The sequence below is a fragment of the Ornithorhynchus anatinus genome, chromosome 7 (genome assembly GCF_004115215.2).
Source record: "Ornithorhynchus anatinus isolate Pmale09 chromosome 7, mOrnAna1.pri.v4, whole genome shotgun sequence".
Taxonomy (NCBI): domain Eukaryota; kingdom Metazoa; phylum Chordata; class Mammalia; order Monotremata; family Ornithorhynchidae; genus Ornithorhynchus; species Ornithorhynchus anatinus.
In genome coordinates, this window is record NC_041734.1 from 82116840 (window position 1) to 82140956 (window position 24117).

General features: G+C 52.0%; 1 protein-coding gene across 3 annotated transcripts in view; it reads right to left on the reverse strand.

The window, feature by feature from the left end:
* GLS (glutaminase) overlaps positions 1-24117 on the reverse strand; it is a 74434-nt gene that overhangs the window by 44659 nt on the left and 5658 nt on the right. For all 3 annotated transcript variants that reach the window (XM_029069952.2, XM_029069955.2, XM_029069953.2), the window contains exons 2-5: positions 12577-12673; positions 11089-11210; positions 1749-1878; positions 465-544 (exon numbers count right to left, since the gene is read on the reverse strand). In XM_029069952.2, coding sequence (XP_028925785.1) covers positions 465-544; positions 1749-1878; positions 11089-11210; positions 12577-12673 — 429 coding nt within the window. The remainder of the gene's footprint in view (positions 1-464; positions 545-1748; positions 1879-11088; positions 11211-12576; positions 12674-24117) is intronic.

The window sequence follows — 24117 nt, forward strand, 5'->3', positions numbered from 1 at the left end:
TGAAGATTTTATCCCTCTTCCTGAAACCTGCCAGCCTTCGCTTGAGCCTTCGACCACGAACAGCATTTGCGCCCAAGGGGCTGGCGAAAACGCACCCTAGTGAGTGTACCCCAAAATGTCCACCAATATTCTGCAGTCTCCAAGATGCCAGCGGTGGATAGGGTCGATAAAGGTCTCATTCACATTTTGGAGGGTGCTGAGGAGGGCCCAATTAATCAATCAATAGTATTTACTAAGTGCTCACTGTGTGTGGAGTACTGTACCAGGAGCTTGGGAGAGGACAACGTAACGGAGTTGGTAGACAAGTTCCCTGCCCACAGGGAGCTTACAGAGGGGGAGGCAGACATTAATATAAAGTAAATTATGGGTAAGGACATAAGGACTGTGGGTCTGAGAGAAGGGAGAAGAAAGGGAGCAGATCCGGGTGAGGCAGAAAGGGAGTGGGAGAATTGGGAAACCGTTACCTCTGTCCATCCACCGTACAAACCGACACTCCCCACAAGTCAGGGCTGAACTTGGCCAGTTGAGGGATATAGTCGGCCACCTAGACAAGAAATAGTTCTTCAGTCCCCCGGACAGGTCCCGCGGTGGGCGCTCGGCCTTCCTCTGTCACGTGGCCCGGCCCGGGGCTGGAGGGGCCTCCCCAGTTGGGTCCCCGCGCTGCCGCCACCCTCTGAGACTGTCGCACGACAGTGAACGGGATGGCCCTTCGCGCCCAGGAACAGAATCTCCGCCCACTTAATTAATTAATTAATGTTGGTATTTGTTAAGCGCTTACTATGTGCCAAGCACTGTTCTAAGCGCTGGGGTAGACACAGGGGAAGCAGGTTGTCCCACGTGGGGCTCACAGTCTTAATCCCCATTTTACAGATGAGGGAACTGAGGCACAGAGAAGTTAAGTGACTTGCCCACAGTCACACAGCTGACAGGTGGCAGAGCTGGGATTCGAACTCATGAGCCCTGACTCCAAAGCCCGTGCTCTTTCCACTGCGCCACGCTGCTTCTACTTCTTCCCCGGGACCCTGCCGCTCCCCAAGCCCTGGCCAAACTCATTGGAAAGCGTTCTAAAAGGATGAGGCCCCAACGGAACGGCTGCCTGGGACCACCTGACCCAATCCCGGGCCTTGGCCTGATCTGGGACTGGGAGGACTGGCTGGGCCGGACTTGGAGGACTGGAGGGACTGGACTGAACCAGATAGACTCAGGGCTACCCATGATGTCAAATGACTTAATGCAATGATTCCTCTGAAATATTCCTGGGAAGACTTGGCAGAAGCAGTGTTGCTTAATGGACAGAGCACAGGCCTGGGAGACAGAAGGATGTGGGTTCTAATTCTGGCTCCACCACGTTGGCTGTTTGGTCAAGTCACTTCACTTCTCTGAGCCTCGTTACCTCATCTGTAAAATGGGGATTAAGACTGTAGGCCCATGTGGGACAGGGATTGTGTCCAAACTGATTATCTTGTGTCTACCCCAGGGCTTAGAACAGTGCTTGGCACACAGTAAACACTTCACAGTTACCATAATGATTATTATTATTATTTGGAAGGAAATCTGACTCCTGCTAATGCTAACCTGAACGCCAGTTAAAAAGTTTTCCAAACAAATCAGTTGGTCTTAGGATTCCCGTCCTGATTTCATTTTGAAATCAAGTGACCGCAGAGTCGATGGTTTGGTTTGGTTCTCTGTGGTTCAACGCTTGCTAGAGCGACTGGGTGGGAAATGAAATCCGCATTCAGAAAAGGTACCTTTCCTCCCGACTGCTTCTTCGCGCTTTCATACAGCTCGTCGATGTGAGAGGTGAAAGACATAAAGTCTGGAATGACAAACTTCCTTCTGAAGGCTTGAGTCAGCAACACAATGTTGCTTTGTACACACCTGCACAGCAAGAAGAAAAAAGATGTTATAGCCCAGGGTCCTTCTGGAAACCGTACAGAAACACCAGAGGCCCAGTTTCCATTTTGAGAGCTGGGGGGGCGGGGAGGGTGGTTGTGGGGAGAGACAGAGACAGAGGGGAAAGGAGGGATATAGACAGAGAAAGAGAGGGAGATGGAGGAAAGGAGAGAGAGAGGACGGGAGAGAGGACGGGAGAGAGGACGGGGGAGGGGGAGAAAGAGGCAGAAAGGGAGAGAGGGAGAGTGGGAGGAAGGGAGAGAGAAAGAGGAAGGGAGAGAGAGGAAGGGGGAGAGAGGGAGGAAGGGGGAGAGAGGGAGAGAAAGGGAGACAGAGAAAGGGAGAGGGAGAAAGGGGGAGAGGAAGAGGGAGAAAGGGGGAAAGAGGGAGGAAGGGAGGAAGAGGAGTGAAGCAAGGGAGAGAGATGGGAGGGAGGGGGAAGGAAGGGAAAGAGAGCAGGACAGAGAGAGATGAAGAAGAAGGGGGGAGGAAGGGATGGGGAGGAAGGGAAAGAGAAGCGGGGAGGGGGAGAGGGAGAAAGGGAGGAAAGAAGAGATGGAGAGAGGGAGAGGAGGTAAGGCAGGGAAGGGAGGAAGGGAGCGGAGTGTGCCTTGGGAGCAGCCAGCGATCAGTCTGCAAAGAACAAATGCGTCAGGAGGATATGATCGGGGGTGGATTCGGCCCACCCCCGGGAATAGCTGCCTGCACGGACCCGGCCCCAGGACACCAGGGACGAGTGAGGGCTCGGGAGTGTCGCTGAGGGGAGGAAAACAACCGCTTGGGCCTCCACACCAAGAAGCTACTGTGGGGATCCTGGCCCCCGGCACTGCCACACACCCGTTCAAAGGCTATTAGGCCAGAGGCCGCTATTTAATAACAACAACAATAATCATTCAATAAACTAACCACCATACTCGTTTAGTACTTAAAATGCACTAAGCATTGGAGAAGATACAATGTTGATACAAGGTACAAGAATGTGTCTGTTGTATTGTACTCTCCCAAGTGCTTAGTGTAGTGCTCTGCACATAATGAGCGCTCAATAAATACCATGGTTTAAATGACTGACTCAACTTTGTGATAGGAACCCCCTTGAGACCACAGTAGAAAGAAGTGAACTACTTTTCTTGGCTTTTCCCCTCTCTTTGACTCCTTTTTTTTTCCTTTTTCTTCTCCTTTTCTCCCGTTTCCCTTATTGCTAGGCAAGAAATATTTTACCCAAGAAATAGCCACCCTCACAAAATGATGCCCAAACTACGAACCAGTAGCTGCTGTAGCCACATGGCCTAGTGGAAAGATCCCGGGCCTGGGAGACAGGTCATGGGTTCTAATTCTGGCTTCGCCAGCTGTCTGCTGTGACCTTGGACAAGTCCCTTCGCTTCTCTGGGCCTCGGTTACCTCATCTGGAAAATGGGGATGGAGACTCTGAGCCCCACATGTGACAGGGACTGTGTCCAACCTGATGTACTTGTTTCCACCCCAGCACTTTTGGCACATAGTGAGTGCTTAACAAATACCATAAAATAAAATAATAAACAAATACAAAAAATCAGATCAGACACAGTCTCTGACCCACGTCGGGTCTTCCGGTCTAACGAGTTTTGGAGTACTGAATCCCATTTCACAATTGAGGAAACTGAGGCACAGAGAAGCAGAGTGACTTGCCCAAGGTCGGCCGGGAGGCAAAGAGCAGAGCCGGCATTAGAACCCAGGTCCCCTGATTCCCAGGCCTAGGCCACACTGCTTTCCCCTAACTCGGTCCAACAAGAGCAACAAAGCCGTTGTGGAAAATGGTGCTGTGCTTAGCTTGCTTGTCACATTGCCTTCTCTAACCCTGGCTCTAGTTGTGCTTGCTAGACTGGACACTCCTCGAGGACGGGGATCACATCTGCTGACTTGCTGGACTCTGCCAAGCGCTCAGTCCAGGGCTCAGCGCAGACAGTCAACACTGTCAGCAAACAGATTTTGTTGTAGGTTTCTACAAGGAAGTGTCCCTGCTATCTTCCCTCTTAATAATAATACTAATAGTGGTCTTTGTTAACTGCTTAAGATGTGCTAAGCACTATACTAAGCACTGGGATGGTTACTACCCAGTCTCTGTCCCACATAAGGCTCAGTCTCAATCCCCATTTTACAGTGAGGTAACTGAGGTCCACAGAAGGAAAGTGACTTGCCCAAGATCACACAACAGGCCCGAGGTAGAGGCGAGATTAGAACCCAGGTCTTTCTGACTCCCAGGTCCATGCTCTACCTACTGGGCCACACAGCTTCTCCTCTTCCCAACTACTCTCACAGCTCGCCGTTTGTCGGGCAGAGAGGGCAGCGATGTCCCGGTTGGTTCATCAGCCGTGTCAAACTGGGCTGACACATTGGTCTTGGGAAGGGAAAATTCCCTCCAGAGCACTGAGCTTACTTTGAGGGAGCAAGCCTCAGCTCCTGAGGGGGGACTGATTCAGCTTCCAAATCGATCCATTAACGGTAGCAGAAAGAGCCCGGCCTGGGAGTCAGAGGACCTGGGTTCTAACCCCAGCTCCGCCGCTGGCCTGCTCTGTGACCTTGGACAAGTCACTTCACTGAGCCTCAGTTCCCTCATCTGTAAAATGGGGACTGACTAAATCCTACTCTCTCCTACTTCTAATGTGAGCCCCACTTGGGAGAGGGACTGTGTCCAACCTGATCATCTTACATCCACTCCAGTGCTCCGAACATTACTTGACACATAGTAAGCGCTTAACAAGTACCATAACTATCATTAATTCTTATTGAGCGCTTACTGTGTGCAGAGCACTCTAAGCACTAGGGAGACTACCCTGCAAAAGTTGGTAGACGCCTTCCGTGCCCCCGAGGAGTTTACGGCCTATAGGAGCTTACACTTGCTGAACCCCAAAATGAAATAAAGAGAAAAGTGATTCTTCATGACAAAGACCCACTTGTCAACAGAACTCATTAAAAGGAGCAGTTGGCCCGGGGGTGGGGTTAATAATCAGCCTTTCTTAAAGAGGAAGTTTATAATTAACAACATTAAGCCACTGGCCATGTATTACGAGCAGAGACTCCCTCATCTGCGAGGAGATGGAGTGTTACTAGGTAGGAGTCCCCCATTGCCAACGTTTGCCTTTAACTTCTGAGTGGATTATTTAAGTCTTAAATTTCTAAGGGCCACACAAGTTGTGTGTGTGTGTGTCTATGATGATGATGGTGACGGTATTTGTTAAAACCCTTATTATGCGCCAAGCACAGTTTTAAGAGCTGAGGTAGATACAACGTTATCAGGTTGGAGGCCGTCCCTGCCCTACGTGGGACTCCCGGGCTTCACCCCCATTTTACAGAAGAGGTAACTGAAGCCCAGAGAAGTCAAGGGACTTGCCCAAGCCCACACAACAGACAGGTGGTGGAGTCCGGATTAGGACCCAGGTCCTTCTGCCTTCCACGCCCACGCTCCATCCACTAAGCCACAGCTTTGTGTGTACATGTGTGTGTTTTAAATTGATTGAATAATCTGAAATGCTTTAACCTAATCTCATCTGCCAAAAACCAGAAACAGCAGGAGCCATGCAGGTGAACTGAGCCTGTGAGATTACGACATTCCAAAGCAGTGACTATTTTAAACTGCCAACGGAGTGCCTTTCCAACAGTGGATGAAAGAGGGCTAAATAGGACCCTGGTGGGCTGGAGCACCAAGACACGCACTAAGGCCAAGCTCAGTGATTCCGGCTCACAGTCGACTGACCTGAAGTGCAATCCCTGTTCAGAGCTGTGCAATCTGTACAATCCTATACCAGTCCTCCAGGAAAATTCTTCAAATCTTCTGGGCGGACGGCCTGGCAGAGGGTCTGGTGACCGGTGCCATCCGTCATTATTCCGCCAGGGCAGGAAGCTTCCTCTGAGGAAGTCAGGGCTTTCGGGCCTCTTTCGGCCTTCCTGAACCGTAGCGTCGGTGCCCACGGCCGCCCACACTGGCTGGGAGATTAAGGAGTCTACTGAGAAGAGCCCGGGCGGGGGAATCAGTGGACACTCTAATCTTAGCTTTGCCCTGCCCCGCCTGCTGTGGGACCTTGGGCAATCACTTCCCTTCTCTGGGCCTCAGGTACCTCATCTGTAAAATGAGGATTAAGACTGTGGAGCTCCATGTGGGGCAGGGACTGTGTCCAACCTGATCACCTTGTATCTATCCCAGCGCTAAGGACGGCACCTGGCACCTTGGAAGCACTTAACAAACACCATTATTATTATTATGACCTTGGCAGAGTTGCCAAGTGGACAGAGCACAAGCCAGGGAATCAGAAAGACTTGGGTTCTAATCCCAGCTCCGCCACTTGTCTAGTGGGAGACCCTGGGCAGGTCACTTCACTTCTCTAGGCCTCAGTTCTCTCAACTCCAAAATAGGGATTAAGATCGTGAGCCCCATGTGGGACAAGGACTGTGTCCAACCTGATAAATTTGTATCTACCCCAACGATTAGAACAGTTCCTGGCACATAGTAAGTGCTTAACAAATACCATAAAAAAAAGTCACATCATTTCTTAGTGCCTCAGTTTCCTCATCCTCTAGACTGTAAACTTACTGTGGGCAGGGAATGTATCTATTTATTGTTATATTGTATTCTCCCAAGTGCTTAGGACAGTACTTTGCACACAGTAAGCCCTCAATAAATTTGCCTGAATCATCTCTACAACAGGGACTGGGTCTGATCTGTTTCTCTTGGCTTAGTACGGTGCTTGGCAAAGAGTAAGCAAGCATGAACAGATGCCCCTGATACAAAGAAAGAGGGCGGGTGCCAGCCTGCCGCCCGTGCCTGTTGGCCGGCAGAGACAGTCTCTCTCTCCCCACAACCCTGCAGAGGCAGCCAGGGGTGGCACCCATCTTTAAATGACTTCCCTCGCCCGCCCTGGCATCAAATCTGGCACTAGTGGAAGGGCCAGACCTGAGCCCCCAGCAGCCAGATCCCCACCCCACTGTGAACCCCAGGACCCGTGGGGGATGGAAGGGCTGCCCCACTCTCAATGCCCCCAACAGAGGAGGGAGAGCCTAGGATCCCAGCTCCCCGATCTGTTTCATTCATTCAATAGTATTTATTGAGCGCTTACTATGTGCAGAGCACTGTACTGAGCGCTTGGAATGAACAAGTCGGCAACAGATAGAGACGGTCCCTGCCGTTTGACGGGCTTACGGTCTAATCGGGGGAGACAGACAGACAAGAACAATGGCAATAAATAGAGTCGAGGGGAAGAACATCTCGTAAAAACAATGGCAACTAAATAGAATCAAGGCGATGTACATTTCATTAACAAAATAAATAGGGTAATATATACAGTTGAGCAGACGAGTCCAGTGCTGAGGGGATGGGAAGGGAGAGGAGGAGGAGCAGAGAGAAATGGGGGGGAAAGAGGGTTTAGGTGCGGAGAGGTGAAGGGGGGGTGGTAGAGGGAGTAGAGGGAGAAGGGGAGCTCAGTCTGGGAAGGCCTCTTGGAGGAGGTGACTTTTAAGTAGGGTTTTGAAGAGGGGAAGAGAATCAGTTTGGCGGAGGTGAGGAGGGAGGGCGTTCCGGGACCGTGGGAGGACGTGGCCCGGGGGTCGACGGCAGGATAGGCGAGACCGAGGGACGGAGAGGAGGTGGGCGGCGGAGAAGCGGAGTGTGCGGGGTGGGCGGTAGAAAGAGAGAAGGGAGGAGAGGTAGGAAGGGGCAAGGTGATGTAGAGCCTCGAAGCCTAGAGTGAGTTTTTGTTTGGAGCGGAGGTTGATAGGCAACCACTGGAGTTAAGAAGGGGAGTGACACGCCCAGATTGTTTCTGCAGGAAGATGAGCCAGGCAGTGGAGTGAAGAATAGACTGGAGCGGGGCGAAAGAGGAGGAAGGGAGAGCAGAGAGAGGCTGACACAGTAGTCTAGCCGGGATATAACGAGAGCCCGTAGCAGTAAGGTAGCCGTTTGGGTGGAGAGGAAAGGGCGGATCTTGGCGATATTGTAAAGGTGAAACCGGCAGGTCTCGGTAACGGATAGGATGCGTGGGGTGAACGAGAGAGACGAGTCGAGGATGACACCGAGATCGCGGGCCCGAGAGACGGGAAGGACGGTCGTGCCATCCACGGTGATAAGGAAGTCTGGGAGAGGACCGGGTTCGGGAGGGAAGATGAGGAGCTCGGTCTTGCTCATGTCGAGTTTTAGGTGGCGGGCCGACATCCAGGCGGAGACGTCCCGGAGGCGGGAGGAGATGCGAGCCCGAAGGGAGGGGGAGAGGACAGGGGCGGAGATGGAGATCTGCGTGTCATCTGCGTAGAGATGGTAGTCGAAGCCGTGAGAGCGAATGAGTTCACCGAGGGAGTGAGTGTAGATGGAGAACGGAAGAGGGCCAAGAACTGACCCTTGAGGAACTCCAACAGTTAAAGGATGGAAGGGGGAGGAGGCGCCGGCGAAGGAGACCGAGAATGACCGGCCAGAGAGGTGAGAGGAGAACCGGGAGAGGATGGAGTCCGTGAAGCCAAGATGAGATAAGGTATGGAGGAGGAGGGGATGGTCGACAGTGTCAAAGGCAGCAGAGAGGTCAAGGAGGATCAGAATGGAGTAGGAGCCATCGGATTTGGCAAGAAGGAGGTCACGGGTGACCTTAGAGAGAGCGGTCTCGGTAGAGCGGAGGGGACGGAAGCCAGATCGGAGGGGGTCTAGGAGAGAATGGGAGTTAAGGAATTCTAAGCATCGACTGTAGACGACTCGTTCTAGGATTTTGGAAAGGAAGGGTAGTAGGGAGATAGGGCGATAACTGGAGGGGGAAGTGGGGTCGAGAGCGGGTTTTTTTAGGATGGGGGAGACGTGGGCATGTTTGAAGGCAGCGGGGAAGGAGCCGTTGGAGATTGAGTGGTTAAAAATAGAAGTTAAGGAAGGGAGGAGGGCGGGGCGATGGTTTTAAGAAGGTGAGAGGGAATGGGGTCCGAGGCGCAGGTGGAGGGGGTGGCGCTTGCGAGGAGGGAGGAGATCTCCTCTGAGGATACTGCAGGGAAGGATGGGAAAGTAGGGGAGAGGGTCGGTGGGGGGGAGGGGAGAGGCGGAGGGGTGACTTTGGGGAGCTCAGACCCGATCGTGTTGATTTTCGTGAGGAAATAGGTGGCCAGATCATTGGGGGTGAGAGATGGGGGAGGGGGAGGAACAGGGGGCCTAAGGAGAGAGTTAAAGGTCCGGAACAATCGGCGGGGGTGACGGGCATGGGTGTCGATGAGGGAGGAGAAGAAGTTTTGCCTGGCGGAGGAGAGGGCAGAGTTAAAGCAGGAAAGGATAAATTTGAAGTGTGTGAGGTCGGCTTGGTGCTTGGTGCTTAAAGTGCCAGCACTTTAACCACACAACAGTCTTCAACTGGCAATTCTGCATTTCCTGGTGGTTCCCGCCCAGCCCGGATCTGAGCTGCTGTTTACAGGTGGCTTCCCCAGCGCTCGGTCTACCGTGTTGGGAGGAGGGCCGGGGACAGGCTGGTCCGCGCACCCCAAATCCTGCCCGAAGAAGTGAGGCATTTGAAACACCACTGGAAAAGGGAACGAACATCCACTTGAGGAAGTGCTCCCCAAAAGCATGATTCACCGGGCAGGGGGTGAGGAGAGGATCCCAGGACTATTTGGATGCCGGCTGGTGGTCCATGGAGATGGCAGCACCTGCTGGGGCTACAGTGGCCAGAGGGATGCCCTGCAGCCTGGGAGAGGGAGGGAGCAGGGAGACTCACCAACCGAGCGGGCCCATGAGGATCATGGTGCCGCCCAGGTGGCTCATGACCCTACAGCCCGCGGAGCACTCAGTCCGTCCCCCAGGGCCTTCTGGTCAGCCCGGGGACTCACCGCCATCATCCCCGGTGAAGAACAGGGATGGGACCGGGAAAATCCAGCCGTGGGCAGAAGGGCTGGACCGAGGCCTCCCCGGTTGCTTCCTGCGTAGCCGATTGGCCCGAGTCACCGATCCCTCAGGGGGCCCAGAGAGCAGGACCAGAGGGCTGGAGCAGGGACCTGACCGGGGCCATGGGGGCAGGGGGTGCTAGTCCAGAGGCCTGGCTTTGGCACTCCGACCAACGTTCCTGGGTCTGGGGCCACAGATGCTGGCTTCTCTGACTTCTCCAGCCCAGCCCGGTTGCCCAGGCCCAGCTCTGTGGCGGGGAGCCAAGCCCCGTGGCCAGAAAGCCAGCAGCTCTCTCACACCCTGCTCGGGGCGAGGCGGTACAGCCTAACGGGGAGAGTCCAGGGCGGGGAGTCGGTAGACTTGACTCCGTTACTTCCCTCCTGGGTCACCTCGGGTTAGTTCCTTTCCCTCTCTGGGCCTCTCGGTTTGCCCGTGTGTTCAGAGGAGATAAGACACCTGCCCCTTCTCCCTCCCTCCGCCTCCCCTTTAGACCATGAGTCCTGTGTGATACCAAGACCAGGACGATGTCTGAGCTACCTTGGATCAGTCCCAGGGCTCGGTCTGACGCCTAGCACTGAGGAAGCGGCGAGTCAACATCGTCCTTATCTTCTGTCCCTGACCCTGAGACACAGGCCCCCCCGGGCCTTCCTGTCATGTTGACCCCCTGAGATGACGTCTCTTCCTGGGGATGTTTCAACTGTAGGTCTGAAAGGCCTTTCTTGGCTGGGCCCACTTGCCGTCCCTCCAGGAGTGGACTGGGCAGGGCAACATCCTTCCCCTCCTCCTGCTACCCTGCCCTGCTGACCCACACTCTTTCCCCCTCGCCCGTCCCGCCCGGCAGGTCTGGAAGAGACGGAGGAAACAGGGACTGAGATGGCGGAGGAGAGGGAACCGCCCACCAACCCGCCCACCAAGTCCACCGCAGGATCCCCTTAAGGCAGACGCCCCGACTTGTGGTTGGGGGAGGGGCTTCACGGCTCCCCGCCTCTAGGCTCCTCCGAGCCAGAGGGGAATCAATTATCCATGAGTCACTGGACAACAGGAGGAAGTGAGTGAAAGCGGCCTGCCCGGCCAGAGTCTCCTCAGCTGCAACCACCCATGTGCCCCTGGCTATCGGAGGAGCTCATCTGGGGCCGGGCGGGCCAGGTCACGTGCCATTCTCCTCAGGAGAGATTCAGAGGGACTTCGCCTCAGCGCCACAGAACCACAAGCAGGCTCCGATTTCAGGGAGTCTCACATTTCATCGCCCTCGTGGTTCCACGAGCACCTTGCCTCAGGGGAGTCTACTGTCCCAGTAGCAGCACAAGGGCCTAGTGAAAGCTTACTTTTTAAAAAGATCCTTGTCCAGCATGACGCCATCCGAGGTGGTCTGGAGAGTTAATCGTAGCATGTCCATGCACTCCTTCAGCCGGGGATCGGAGGTGCGCAAGCCCGTAGATTTGAGCGCCTGAGGAGACAGAAGACAGTCCCTTGCTCACCAAATTTATTTTCATTCATTCAGTCGTGTCTACTGAGCACCTACTGTGTGCACAGCACCGTACTATGAGCTTGGGAGAGAACACTGCAAAAATAAACAGACACATTCCCTGCCCACATGAGCTTACAGTCTAGAGAAGGGAAGACAGACATTAACACCAATAAATAAATGACTGATAGGGACATAAATGCTGTGAGGTTGGGTGGGGATGAACTAAGGGAGTAAATCAGGGCGATGCGATGCGGAAGGGAATAGAAGAGGAAAGGGGGATTTGTCAGGGAGGGCCTCTTGCAGGAGGTGTGCCTTCAACAGATCTTGAAGGAGGGGAGAGTCACTGTCTGCCGGATTTGAGGAGGGAGGATGTTCCGGGCCACAGGTAGGATGTGGGCGAGAGGTCAGCAGCGAGACAGACGGGATTGAGGCACAGTTAGAAGGTCAGCATTAGAAGCAAGAAGGTTACTTGAGGGTATAGTCTAACCACTGCACACCCTCTTATTGCCTTGTCTTATGCCGTCGAGTCGTCTCCGACCCATAGTAACTCCATGGATACATCTGTCCCAGAACGCCCCAACTCCATCTGCCATCATTCTGGTAGTAGATCTAAAGAGTTTTCTTGGTAAAAAAACGGAAGTGGTTTATCGTTGCCTTCTTCCATGCAGTAAAAACTTAAGTCTCCACCCTTGGCTCTTTCCCAGGCTGCTGCTGCCCAGGACAGGTGAGTCCTGTTTTCCCCTCGCTAGCCACTGCCCAAGCTAGGAATGGAAACCCTCTTATTACTCCAACCAAATTCCTCTTTAGTGGGGACCATCCTTGCTTAATGCACTGATAAACCCCAAATGGTCAAGGGAAACAAGAAAAACGAGAAATAAAATGAGGAAACGGAGTTGAGGGCGACGCCGGCAGTCCTAAACACAACTTAGGGGAAGCAGCTGGGGAAGGAGTACGACTTAGTGGACGGAGCCCAGGCCTGGGAGTCAGAAGGACCTGGGTTCTAATCTCGGCTCCGCCAATTGTCTGCTATGAGACCTTGAGCAACTCGTTTCACTTCTCTTAACCTCATTTGTAAAATGGGGATTAAATTGGAGCCTCATGCGGGACAGAGACCGTGCCCAACCTAATTATCTTCTGTCTACACCAGAGCTTAGTACAGTGCCGGGCACATAATAAGCACGTAAGAAATACCATTTAAAGAAAAGGAAAACGCACACACAGCAGGAGTGTTTCACCAGAATTTGACTCCCATACTCCTCCTTGAAGTACTGGGGGAGGGAGGGGGAAAAGGAGAGGGAAAGGGAGAAGGAGAGAGAAAGGGAGACAGAGAGAACGAACAACTCACCGTGATGAATTTGTGGACGGGTATTTTCTCTTGCCCTTCTGCAATGGTATAGAACAGCAAATCCTCCAGACTGGGGAGAAGACCCTGCTTTATCTTACTAAAAAACAAAGGAGAGAAAGAGAAACAGACACAAAATTAATCCCTACTCCAATTGTCATTCTGAAGAGAAGCACACTTGTAATGCCAAAAGCTAGATTTTCATCCCATCAGAACTCTGCATTTCCGGCTACCAAACTCACGACCATCGTCGAGGGCACTGACTGTCTACTGTGTGCGGAACAATGCGCTGAGTGCTTGGGAAATTTGTATGGCATTATCAGACACAATTCCTGCCTTCAAGGGAGCCAGAATACTTAAATGAATTACAGATAGGGAGAGTATAAAAGACATGTACATAACTACTTCAGGGGGTGGAGGCACTTCAAGGCCTAAGAAGAACGGAAGGGTGATGGTGGAAAATGCGGGGTTAAAAATTGGAGGGGAAGCAGCGTGGCCTAGTGGATCGAGCATGGGCCTGGGAGTCGGGAAGACCTGGGTTCTAATCTCGGTTCCATCACTTGTCTGCTGCGAGACCTTGAGAAAGTCACTTCACTTCTCTGGGCCTCAGTTACCTCACCTGTAAAATGGGGATTAAGAGTGTGTCCCCCATGTGGGACAGGGACTGTAACCAACCTTGATTAGCGTCTATCTACCCCAGCATTTAGTACAGTGCCTGGCACATAATAAGCGCTTAGGAAATACCATAAAAAAACAAAAAAGCAGAGTGGCCTAGTGGAAAGATCCCAGGCCTGAGAATCAGAAGACCTTGGTTCTAATCCCAGCTCTGCCACTTGCCTGCTGTGTGACCTTGGAAGTCATCTGACTTCTCTGAGCCTCCTCAACTGCAAAATGGGGATTCAATCCCTGTTCTCTCTCCTACTTAGACTGTGAGTTCCATGTGGGTCAGGGACTCAGTCCAACCTGATTACTTTGTTTCTGCCCCAGGACCTAGTGCAGTGGCCCATAGTAAGGGCTTAACAAATTCCATGTACACACAAAAAACGGTGCAGTTACAGATGGGCTTTGCAGATGGGGAGAGCCTCGTAGGGGGTTCCGGGGAAGGAGAACGAGACCCCATAGAGGTCAAGCGGCTGGCCCGAGGTCTTGTAGTAGTGTGCTGGACGCCCCCTTCCCCATTTACCATCTGGACCCATTTCCTCCCTGTGGGTCTCAGGCAAGAGTGCACTAATAATAATATTGTTAATGGTATTTCTTAAGCGTTTACTGTGTGCCAGGATCTGTACTAAGCACTGGGACGGATACAGAAGAATCGGGGTTGGATACAGCCCCTGTCCCATGTGGGGCTCACAGTCTCAATTCCCATTTTATAGGTGAGGGAACTGAGGCACAGAGAAGTGAACTGACTTGCCCATGGTCACACTTCAGACAAGTGGCAGAGCCGGGATTAGAACTCATAACCTTCTGACTCCCAGGCCTGGGACTCTACCCACTGCGCCATGCTGCTTCTCCAGCAGAACTCCAGCCCACCCACCCTCTTGTCCCTTAAAGACCCGGAATCCCGCTGAGCGACCCCGGGATGCAGGAGAGGGTCCCTGGGCAGCCCAGTGAGGCTTGGGGGGGACCCAATCAATCTGGTGGCCTCAGCCTCACAACCCAGGTGGCAGAGAGGGGTGTTGGGTGAGGGGCACACGGGAAGGAAACATGGGGGCTCTATTGGATCATCCTCTCCCAAGCGCTCAGTCCAGTGCTCCACACACAGTAGGCTCTCAATAATTACCACTGATTGACAGATTTATCTGGGAGCCAAGAGAATCCGATCCAGTCCACCTCGCCGCCACCCTGCAGCCTCCTCCAGAGGGATCCTCTGAGCCCCCTGCCTCAAATAATAATTAACAGTAAGTATGGTACTTGTTAAGTGCTTACTATGTGCCAAGAACTGTTCTAAGCACTGGGTAAATACAAGCTAATCAGGTTGGACATAGTCCCTGACCCGCATGGGACTCACAGTCTCAATTCCCTTTTTACAGATGAGGTAACTGAGGCAAAGAGAAGTGAAGTAACTTGCCCAAGGTCACACAGCAGACAATTGGCGGAGCCGGGATTAGAATCCATGACGTTCTGACTTCCGGGCTCCGGGCTCTATCCACCAAGCCATGCTGCTTCTCTCTCAAAGCCCCCATGCCCCTCCCCTCCCAGCCACCACCCCCAAATGCCCTTTCCCCACCCTCACGATTATTTGATTTCAACACACTTCATACTGAAAACTCACCAACATGGGAAAATTTCGACTTAAAGCCTTTTACTTTCTATGGGAAATGAACAAGAAAAACCCTTTCCCCCTGAAACCGAATCGAGGCCCTCCAACCCGGGAAGAGTCCCAGGCGGGGGCGGGGTGGGCAGACTGACCGGCGGGGGCCGGTGAGGACCAGTGGGGGTGGATGGGCAGAGAACACAGCCCGTCTGTCCCCGCTGCCACGCCGGCCCGCCTCCGTGCCAGAGAGTCGAATTCCGAGTCTGCGAAGAACGTCTCTCATCCACGGCGTTTTCTGGGATGCCGAGAGCTTACGGTTATGCAATGTTTCCAATTTAGTATGTGCCAGGGAATGATGGGAGGGAGTGGAGATTAGAACAGAGTAGAAACATCCCCTGATTTTATGGGTTTCAGTTAAAATTTTTAAAAAGCCTCCTAGATGGCCTTCTCAAATGTAAATTCAGACTTCAGAAAGCTGGAACGTGTAGATGCTTAAGGAAAATCTCGACTCTTTCAAACTTGAATGTGACTGTTCCTTTTTAAAGCTGGTCAGTGATAGAAACTCGAGTCAACACTTGCAGATTTCTAAGCTTTAACCGCTTCTAAAGTTGCAAGTCAAAGCCTTAAAAGTTCAAGTTGTAATTTACTCAAAATCATCTAAAGCTTATGTGCCAGATATTGCTAAGATCAACACTTGGAGATATTTAGGCATCTTCAATTGTTTTGCTCATTTATTCTGATTCCCCTTATCAATGAATGGCATTGAGTGATTACTGTATACAGAACACTGCACTAAGCACTTGGGAGAGGACAAAATAACAGAATTGGTAGCCACGTTCCCCACCTACAAGGAAGAAGCAGCAGTGACCTAGTGGATAAGAGCCCAGACTTGGGAGTCAGAAGGAGCTGGCTTCTAATCCCTGCTCCACCACTTGTCTGCTGCGTCACCCTGGGCAAATCACTTCACTAGGCCTCATTTCCCTCATCTGCAAAATGGGGATGAAGACTGTGAGCTAACCTCATTAGCTTGGATCCTTCCCAGTGCTTAGTACGATACCTGGCACATAGTAAGTGCTTAACTGTACTCAATAAATACGACTGAATGAACTACCATTTAAAATTTTTTTTTTAATCTTACAGTGTAAAGGATGGAGTTACAGTTTAGGGGGCACTTATTTCTTGGCCTGGCTTTCCCATAACAGGTTAGAGCTTGTGGCGGGCAGGGAACAGGTCTTGAGTGCCTGATAATAATAATAATTTTGGTATTTGTCGAGTCCTTACTATGTGCCAAGCACTGTAGTAAGCACTAGGGCAGATATAAGCAAATCAGGTTGGACATAGTCCCAGTCTGACCTGGGGCTCATAGTCTCAATCCCCATTTTACAGATGAGGAGAATGAGGGACAGAAGTGAAGTCACTTGTCCAAGGTCACAGAGCAGACATGCGGAGGAGCAGGGTCAGAAATCCATGACCTTCTGACTCCCAGGCCAGTGCTCTAGCCACTATGCCCTGTTTAGTACCATAACTATTATTAGTAGTTGTACAGCCATCGTTTCAGCATCTGACTGAGAGCGTGTTGCTCAGTTCAACGTCTAAAAGGATGCCCAGGTGGTCGCTCCTCGGACAGGAAGGGATTCTCTCGTTGCCAAGCGACCCCACCAAGGTGCTTGGAAGGCCTCGTCCAGCGGCCCAGGTAAAAGGCCACCCCCACCCCGGGTGCGATTGATGAGCCGCTGAAGGAGGACATGGCACCAGCTGTCCGAGGCAGTGCCACGGGGGCTCACGTGCATTTGGCTGGGAGTCCGGGGCCGACCCACTCCCGGCGCCTGAGGCCGGGTCGCCCGGAAAACTTGCAGCGCCAGCCTTCCGCCCCACCGCCCCGCGAGCTGGCTTGTTGTTTGCCCAGGAGCAATGCGCCGTGAAGCTCTCGGGTCGGCAGGAAGTCTGGGCGGCCCTGCCACCTGCTGCTACATGACGCGCCGCCACACGCGAATGGAAGGGGGGGGTCGCCCTTACGAAGCGGGGGATGCCAAGGACAAAGCTCACTTCTCCCCGGTCCCCCCGCCTCACCCGGCCGGCGCAAGGTAGCCCTGACTCCCAGCCAAGATGAGTTGCCACAGCAGCACAACTGGGTGACCACCACCCTGGGCCCCTGGCGTGCGAGTGCAGCGTATGTGCCTAGGCCCGGTGCCCACCTCCCTAAGATGGGGAAGACTCGGGAGAAGGTTCAGACTAATCGATGAGCAGTGGGCTCCAGCCCCCTTCCGTGGTCTCCCACCGTCCTCTGCACTGAATGGCAACTCCTCACCATGGGCTTTAAAGCCCTCCACCACCTTGCCCCCTCTTACCTCACCTCATTGCTCTCCTATTCCACCCCAGTCCCAAAGCACTCCGCTCCTCTAATGCCAACCTAACCACTGTGCCTTGATCCAGTCTCTCGCCACCGGCCTCTCGCCCACGTCCTGCCTGGCCTGGAACTCCCTCCCCCTTCATATCCGACAGACCACCGCTCTCCCAACCTTCAAAGTCTTATTGAAATCACATCTCTTCCAAGAGGCCTTCCCTAACTAGCCCCTTATTTCCTCTTTTCCCATTCCCTTTCACATTGCATTAGCACTTGAATTTGAACCCTTTATCTACCCCTCCCTCAGGCCCACAACCCTTATGTCCACATCCCTAATGACTTACTTTACTGCCTGTCTTCCCCTCTAGACTGTAAGCTCCTTGTGGGCATGTCTACCAACTTTGTTGAACTGTACTCTCCCAAGTGCTTAGTACAGGGCAGGACCTTACTCAGTAAATACGGCTGATTGATCCGAGAGAGAGTTCCACTGAGCGATCAGGTGCCTCCATCTCGTCTACCTCAAGGCTGACCTCTTGTCTGCCTCCTCCCTGGACCTGGAGCTCCCTTCCCCTTCATATCTGACAGGCCGCCGCTCTCCCCACCTTCAAAATCCTCCTAAAAATCACATCTCCTCCAAGAGGCCTTGCTAGACTAAGCCCTGACTTCCTCTAGTATCCTCCCCTTCTGCGTCGCCTATGCGCTTGAGCCTGAACCCCCTTAAATACTCTGATAATCTCCCCCACCCTCAGCCCCACCTCCTTCACGTCCAGATCCTTACCACATCAGCCCCCTGTATGTCTAATTTATTTTTCTGCACGGCTCCACCACCAGACCGCAAACCCCTTGTGGGAAGGGATCGTGTCTGCCAACTCCACTGGACTGTACTCCCCCAGAGAACTCGGTGCAGTGCTCTGCACAGGGTAAGCGCTCAATAAAGGTCCCAAGGCTGGGAGGCCAGAGACCTGGGATCTGGCCCCAGCCTGCTGTGTAAACTTCAGCAAGTCACTCAACCTCTCGGGGTCTTAAAGGTCCTCATCTGCAGAATGAGGAGAAGACAGATGGTGAGGCCCAGCTGGGACGGCCTACTCCTGGTCTCATTCATTCATTCTTTCAGTCGCATTTATTAAGCGCTTACTGTGTGCAGAGCACGGTACTAAGTGTTTGGAAAATACAATTCAGCGACAGAGACAATCCCTGCCCACAACGTGTTCACAGTCTAGAAGGGGAAAGACAGGCATCCAAACAAGTAAACAGGCATCAGTAGCCCAAATACAAATAGAATTATAGATATATACACATTAATATAAACAGAATTGTAAATATGTTCTTACATATATATAGATAGATAGATATACACACACAAGTGCTGTGGGGTGGGTGCGTGGAAGAGCAAAGGGATTGAGTCAGGGCGATGGGGAGGGGGACCAGAGGAAAAGGGGGGCTTAGGCTGGGAAGGCTTCCTGGAGGAGACGAGTCTTCAGTAGGGCTTTGACGAGGGGGAAACTTGATTGTTTGGGGGATTTGAGATGGGAGGGTATTCCGGGCCAGAGGTAAGATATGGGCCAGGGGTCGATGGCGGGACAGGTGAGAACGAGGCACAGTGAAAAGGCAAGTCCAGCCCTCAGCACCCAGTGACAGCTGGACAGGTGCTGTGATCAATCTGTATCTACCTCAACAGTTAGTACATCGCTTGGCACCTAGCAGACACTTAGCATATACCACAATTATCACTACTCTTCACTATTCCTGTAGAGGAAGAAAGGGAGAAAATGCACAAGTGTTGTGACTCTTCTAACTGAAATCTGAGAAAAACAGTGGGTGCCCTCTGCCCTTCTCTGGGCCTCAATTACCTCCTCTGTAAAAAAAAAAAAAAAAAAAAAAAAGGGGGGGTGGATTAAGAGTTTGAGCCTAATGTGGCTGTTTGTTCCACAGCGGAACAAAGTGGGATGGGAGAGGAGGGGCAGAACAAAGCCACATTAGCATTTATTCATTCAATCATAATTACTGACTGCTTACTAATAATAATAATGGTATTTGTTAAGTGCCTACTATGCGCCAGGCACTTTACTAAACACTGGGGTGGATACAAGCAAATAGAGTCAGACACAGTCCCTGTTCCTTGTGGGATCACGGTTTCCATCCCCATTTTACAGATGAGGTACCTGAGGCCCAGACAAGTGAAGTGACTTGCCCACGGTCACACAGCAGACAAGCGGGGGAGCTGGGATTTTAGAACCCATGATCTTCGGACTCCCAGGCCCATGTTCTATCCACTGTGCCATGCTGCTTGTCACTGTGTGCAGAACTCTGTACTAAGCACAGTGTAACAGACACACTCCCTGCCTACATGGAGCTTGCGGTCTAGTGGGAGAGACGGACATTAATAAAAACAAATTACAGATATGGACATAAGTACACAGCCCGAACAGCCGCCGGGCACCCACTGGAGGCTATGAAGCACTGTTCTAAGCGCTGAGGCTGCTCAGAAGAAGCAAGAGACATTTCCTGCGCTCCAGGGACTTCCACTCTACTGGGAATCAAGACAATGTCACAGTTCCTTGAGCTCCCAAACCCCCAGGGCAGCACCTTCCTAGGGATTGGCCCCAAGAGACCGTTTCCAACTCCGGAAGTGGGACGGGACGGGTCCCGTAAGGTCAGTTCCCACGGGGATCCAAGGATCCCATGGCTACAGAATGCCTGCTTCTGGAATAATGTGGAATATGAGAGAGTACATTCCCAAGACCCATTGTCACGTCCCCTTGGGTGGAGGACAGGAGGTACAGAGACGGGATTTCCTGAGAGCATGCTGTCCTGAACCCTAGGGAAACTTCCACAGGAAAAAAAAAACCCTTCCCCTCCCACAGGGGACACAGATTAAAATCCTGACAAGAAGCAGTGTGGCCTAAAGGATAGAGCAGGGGCCTAGGAGTCAGGAGGTCATGGGTTCTAATCCCGGCTAGAGCCACTTGTCTGCTGTGTGACTTTGGGCAAGTCACTTCACTTCTCTGGGCCTCAATTACCTCCTCTGTAAAAAAAAAAAGGGGGGGGGGTTAAGAGTTTGAACTTAATGTAGGACAGGGATTGTGTCCAACTTGATTAACTTGGGATCTACTCCAGAGCTTAGAACGGTGCTCAGCATATAGTAAGCACTCATAAGTACCATAATTATTATTATTACTACCATGTGAGACAGGGACTGTGCTCAACCTGATTATCTTGCATCTACCCCAGCGCTTAGTACAGTGCCTGGCAGATAGTAAGTGCTTAAAAAAAAAAACCACTTAAAAAAACTGTCAGGCAGAGAACGTGTCCACCAACTCTGTTGTACTGTTCTCTCCGAACTGCAAAGTCGTGCTCTGCACCCATTAGGCGCTCAATAAATACCACTGATTGATTCAAGGGAATGAAGATCGGGGGGCTTCCTGTAGGAGGAATTGTTCTAGGAGGACAAGTCTGCTCTAGAACGCATTTGGTGGGCCAAGAATTTTTCTTCCACAACCTTCTGGCTGAGTTTAAAAAAAAAATTCAGAAGACAATAAATAATAATAACAATAATGGTAGTATTTGTTAAGCGCTTACCGTGCGCCAAGCAGTTTAAGCACTGGGGTAGGTACAAACTAATTGGGTTTTGTTTTTTTTTAAAACGGTATTTGTTAAGTGCTTACTATGTGCCAGGAACTGTACTAAGCACTGGGGTGGGTACAAGCAAATAAGGTTGGACACAGTCCCTTGTCCCACACGGGGCTCACAGTCTTGATCCCACTCGAGGTAACTGAGGCCCAGAGAACTGAACTGACTTGCCCAAGATCCCAGAGTGGATGAGTGGTGGAGCCGGGATTAGAACCCAAGACCTCCTGACACCCGGGCCCAGGCTCTATCCATTAGCCTACCCTGCTTCTCACCAGGCTTTAAACCAGGGGCTCTGGAGGAGGTCCTTGGAGGGAAGAATTCTGGCAGACAGGTGGTCCCGTGGCCCCCTTGGCCGGCTCACGGCATGGCACCGAGGGGCTTCAGTCCCCGGGGCCGCACGGGGCGGATTCCCCCAGCCGGACCTGAGAGAAGGAACGAGCCTCCATCTGGGGAAGCATCTTTGCCGTCACATGGGGCTGCCTCCCCCCACTACTGGTGAGGAGGGAAGTGACCGCCTTGGGACTGGAGAGTTAGTCGGCATGTCCGACATCCATAATTTCTCTATATCTGTAATTTATGTTATTTATACCTGTAATTTATATCTAATCTATGCTATTTCTGAAATGTTTATATCTTATTTATTTATGTGGTTTATGTTATTTATACATACTGCTCTTATTTATACGTATTTATCTTACTTATATCTATGATTTTATTTATACTAATGTCGGCTTCCCCTTCTAGACTGTAAACTTGTTGTGGGTAGGGAGTGTGTACTGTTACTGTGTATTCTCCTGAGAGTTCAAGTACAGTGCTCTGCACACAGGAATAACAATAATGGTATTTGTTAAGCACTATGTGCTGAGCACTGTTCTAAGCGCTGGGGCGGATACAAGGTAATCAGGTTGTCCCACAAAGGGCTCACGGTCTTAATGCCCATTTTACAGATGGGAAAACTGAGACACAGAGAAGTTAACTGACTTGTCCAAAGTCACACAGCTGATGAGTGGCGGAGTCGGAATTAGAACCCATGACCTCTGACTCCCAAGCCCGTGCTCCTTCCGCTAAGCCACGCTGCTTCGCCCAATAAATGCAACTGACTGATCCATTTGAAAGTGTAAGTGGGCCGTTTCCAGAACCCTTTAAGAGTCACCGTGTGACTCTGTCCCAATTTGTTGCGGCTCCCAAACCCAATCGGGTGCCCTAGGCCCAAGCCCGTCCGGCTGTGACCAGCATTTGCTCTCCATGCCAGGCACTGTACTAAGCTCTGGGGTAGATACAAGCTAGCTAAGGCTGGACACAGTGCCTGTGCCACATGAGGCTCACAGTCTTAAACCCCATTTTACAGATGAGGTAACTGAGGCCCGGAGGCCTGCTTCCCTTCCATCCAGAGGACATCACCGTCTTCTGACGCGGAGACGTCAGGCCGATAGGTCCAGAACCTCGGCACCAGCCGCTCCAGGGCGGCAGGTCGTGCAGGGTGCCTAATAATAATAATAATACTAGTAATAATAATATCTGTGGTATTTAAGTGTTCACTGTGTGCAACACACACTGTACTAAGCACTGGGGTAAACACAAGCAAATCGGGCTGGACGCAGTCCCTATCCCACCTGGGGCTCCCAGTCTCAATCCCCATTTTATACCAGGGAACTGAGGTCCAGAGAAGTGAAGTGACTTGCCCAAGGTCACACAGCAGACAAGTGACGGAGCCGGGATTAAAACCCATGAACTTCTGCCTCCCAGGCCCACGATCTATCCCCTAGGCCACGCTGCTTCTGGCCCGGGCCGGCTGGCTCCGGGGCTGCCCGGTGGCTGCCAACTCTACCCCTGCAGCCCGTCGAGCATGGATTCCACGACCGTGACTCGACTTTCTGGTATGCGTCATTTCCTTTGCTTGAATTCATGCTCCCCTGGCAAAATAAAGAGAGTGCCAGCTTCTACAAGCGGGGTTCTCCATTAACTCCTGCCGTGCCCCAAGGAAAGCGGGCACCCTGGGCCTAGGTCCACGCAGGGGCTTCCGGTGCCAGCCCTCTGACATAATAATGATCACGGTATTTGTGAAGCGCTTTCTCTGTGCCAGGCACTGTACAAAGCTCTGGGGTAGATACAAGCTAACCAAGGCTGAACACAGTCCCTGTCCCACATGGGACTCAGTCTTAAACTCCATTTTACAGATGAGGAAACTGAGGCCCAGAGAAGTGAAGTGACTCACCCAAAGTGACGCAACAGAGAAGTGGCAGAGCTGGGATAATAATAATGACGATATTTGTTAAGCGCTTACTATGTGCCCAGCACTGTTCTAAACGCTGGGATGAGAACCCAGGTCCTTCTGTCTCCCAGGCCCGAGCTTTATCCACTAGGCCATGCAGCGTCTCAGCTGACAGGACTTTTTTTTTTTTTTTGGTTTCCCAAGCATTCGGCCGCCGCACAGAAAAAGCTTGAATTCTGCTTGCGGCTCATCTCCAGCACTGGCTGGTTTCCAGGCGGGCGGGCAGGCGGCGAGCGGATCTTGGCGGGAGCAGAAGCCCAGACGGGACTGACCAATTCCAAGATCTGATTAACCCTTACTGCCCAACATCGCGATCAATTGGGAAAGAGTGGCTACTGCTGGCCGCCCATAGGTCCTCTACCGCTCAAGACATCAGCATGGGATGTGTCTGCTGGTCCTTCAACGGCATGAGAAGCAGCATGGCCTAATAGATCAAACCGGGCCTGGGAGTCAGAAGGTCATGGGTTCCAAACCCGGCTCTGCCGCTAGTCTGCTGGGTGACCTTGGGCAAGTCACTTCACTTCTCTGGGCCTCACTGGCCTCATCTGGAAAATGGGGATTGAGACTCTGAGCCCCCCATTGGGACAGGGACTGTGTCCAAACCAACTTGCTTGCATCCATCCCAGCACTTAGTAGAGTGCCTGGCACATAGTAAGCGCTTAACAAATACCACAATTATTATTATTCCCTAATATAAACTGGGTGCTTCCACTTCCCAATCATTCACGAGAAAGAGAATCGATTACCTGTGCCTTGGCAGCGTAAATTTAGCAATACCAAAGAATATCACAAAGTTCCCCTCTACACTGCAAGCTCCTCATGGGCAGGGAATATATCCATCATTTCTACTATATTGTGCTCTCCCAAGCACTTAGTACAGTGTTCGGTACACAATAAACACTTAACAAATACCACCGGTTGGTGGACTGAAAACAGTGGAATGCAGGAGTGGAGTTGAAGTGGGAGTCTGGATAAGAGAGACCAAATATATTTTCCAACTGTCTTGGATGGTAGAGCTTTCTGGAAAAAGCCTATCTGAATACG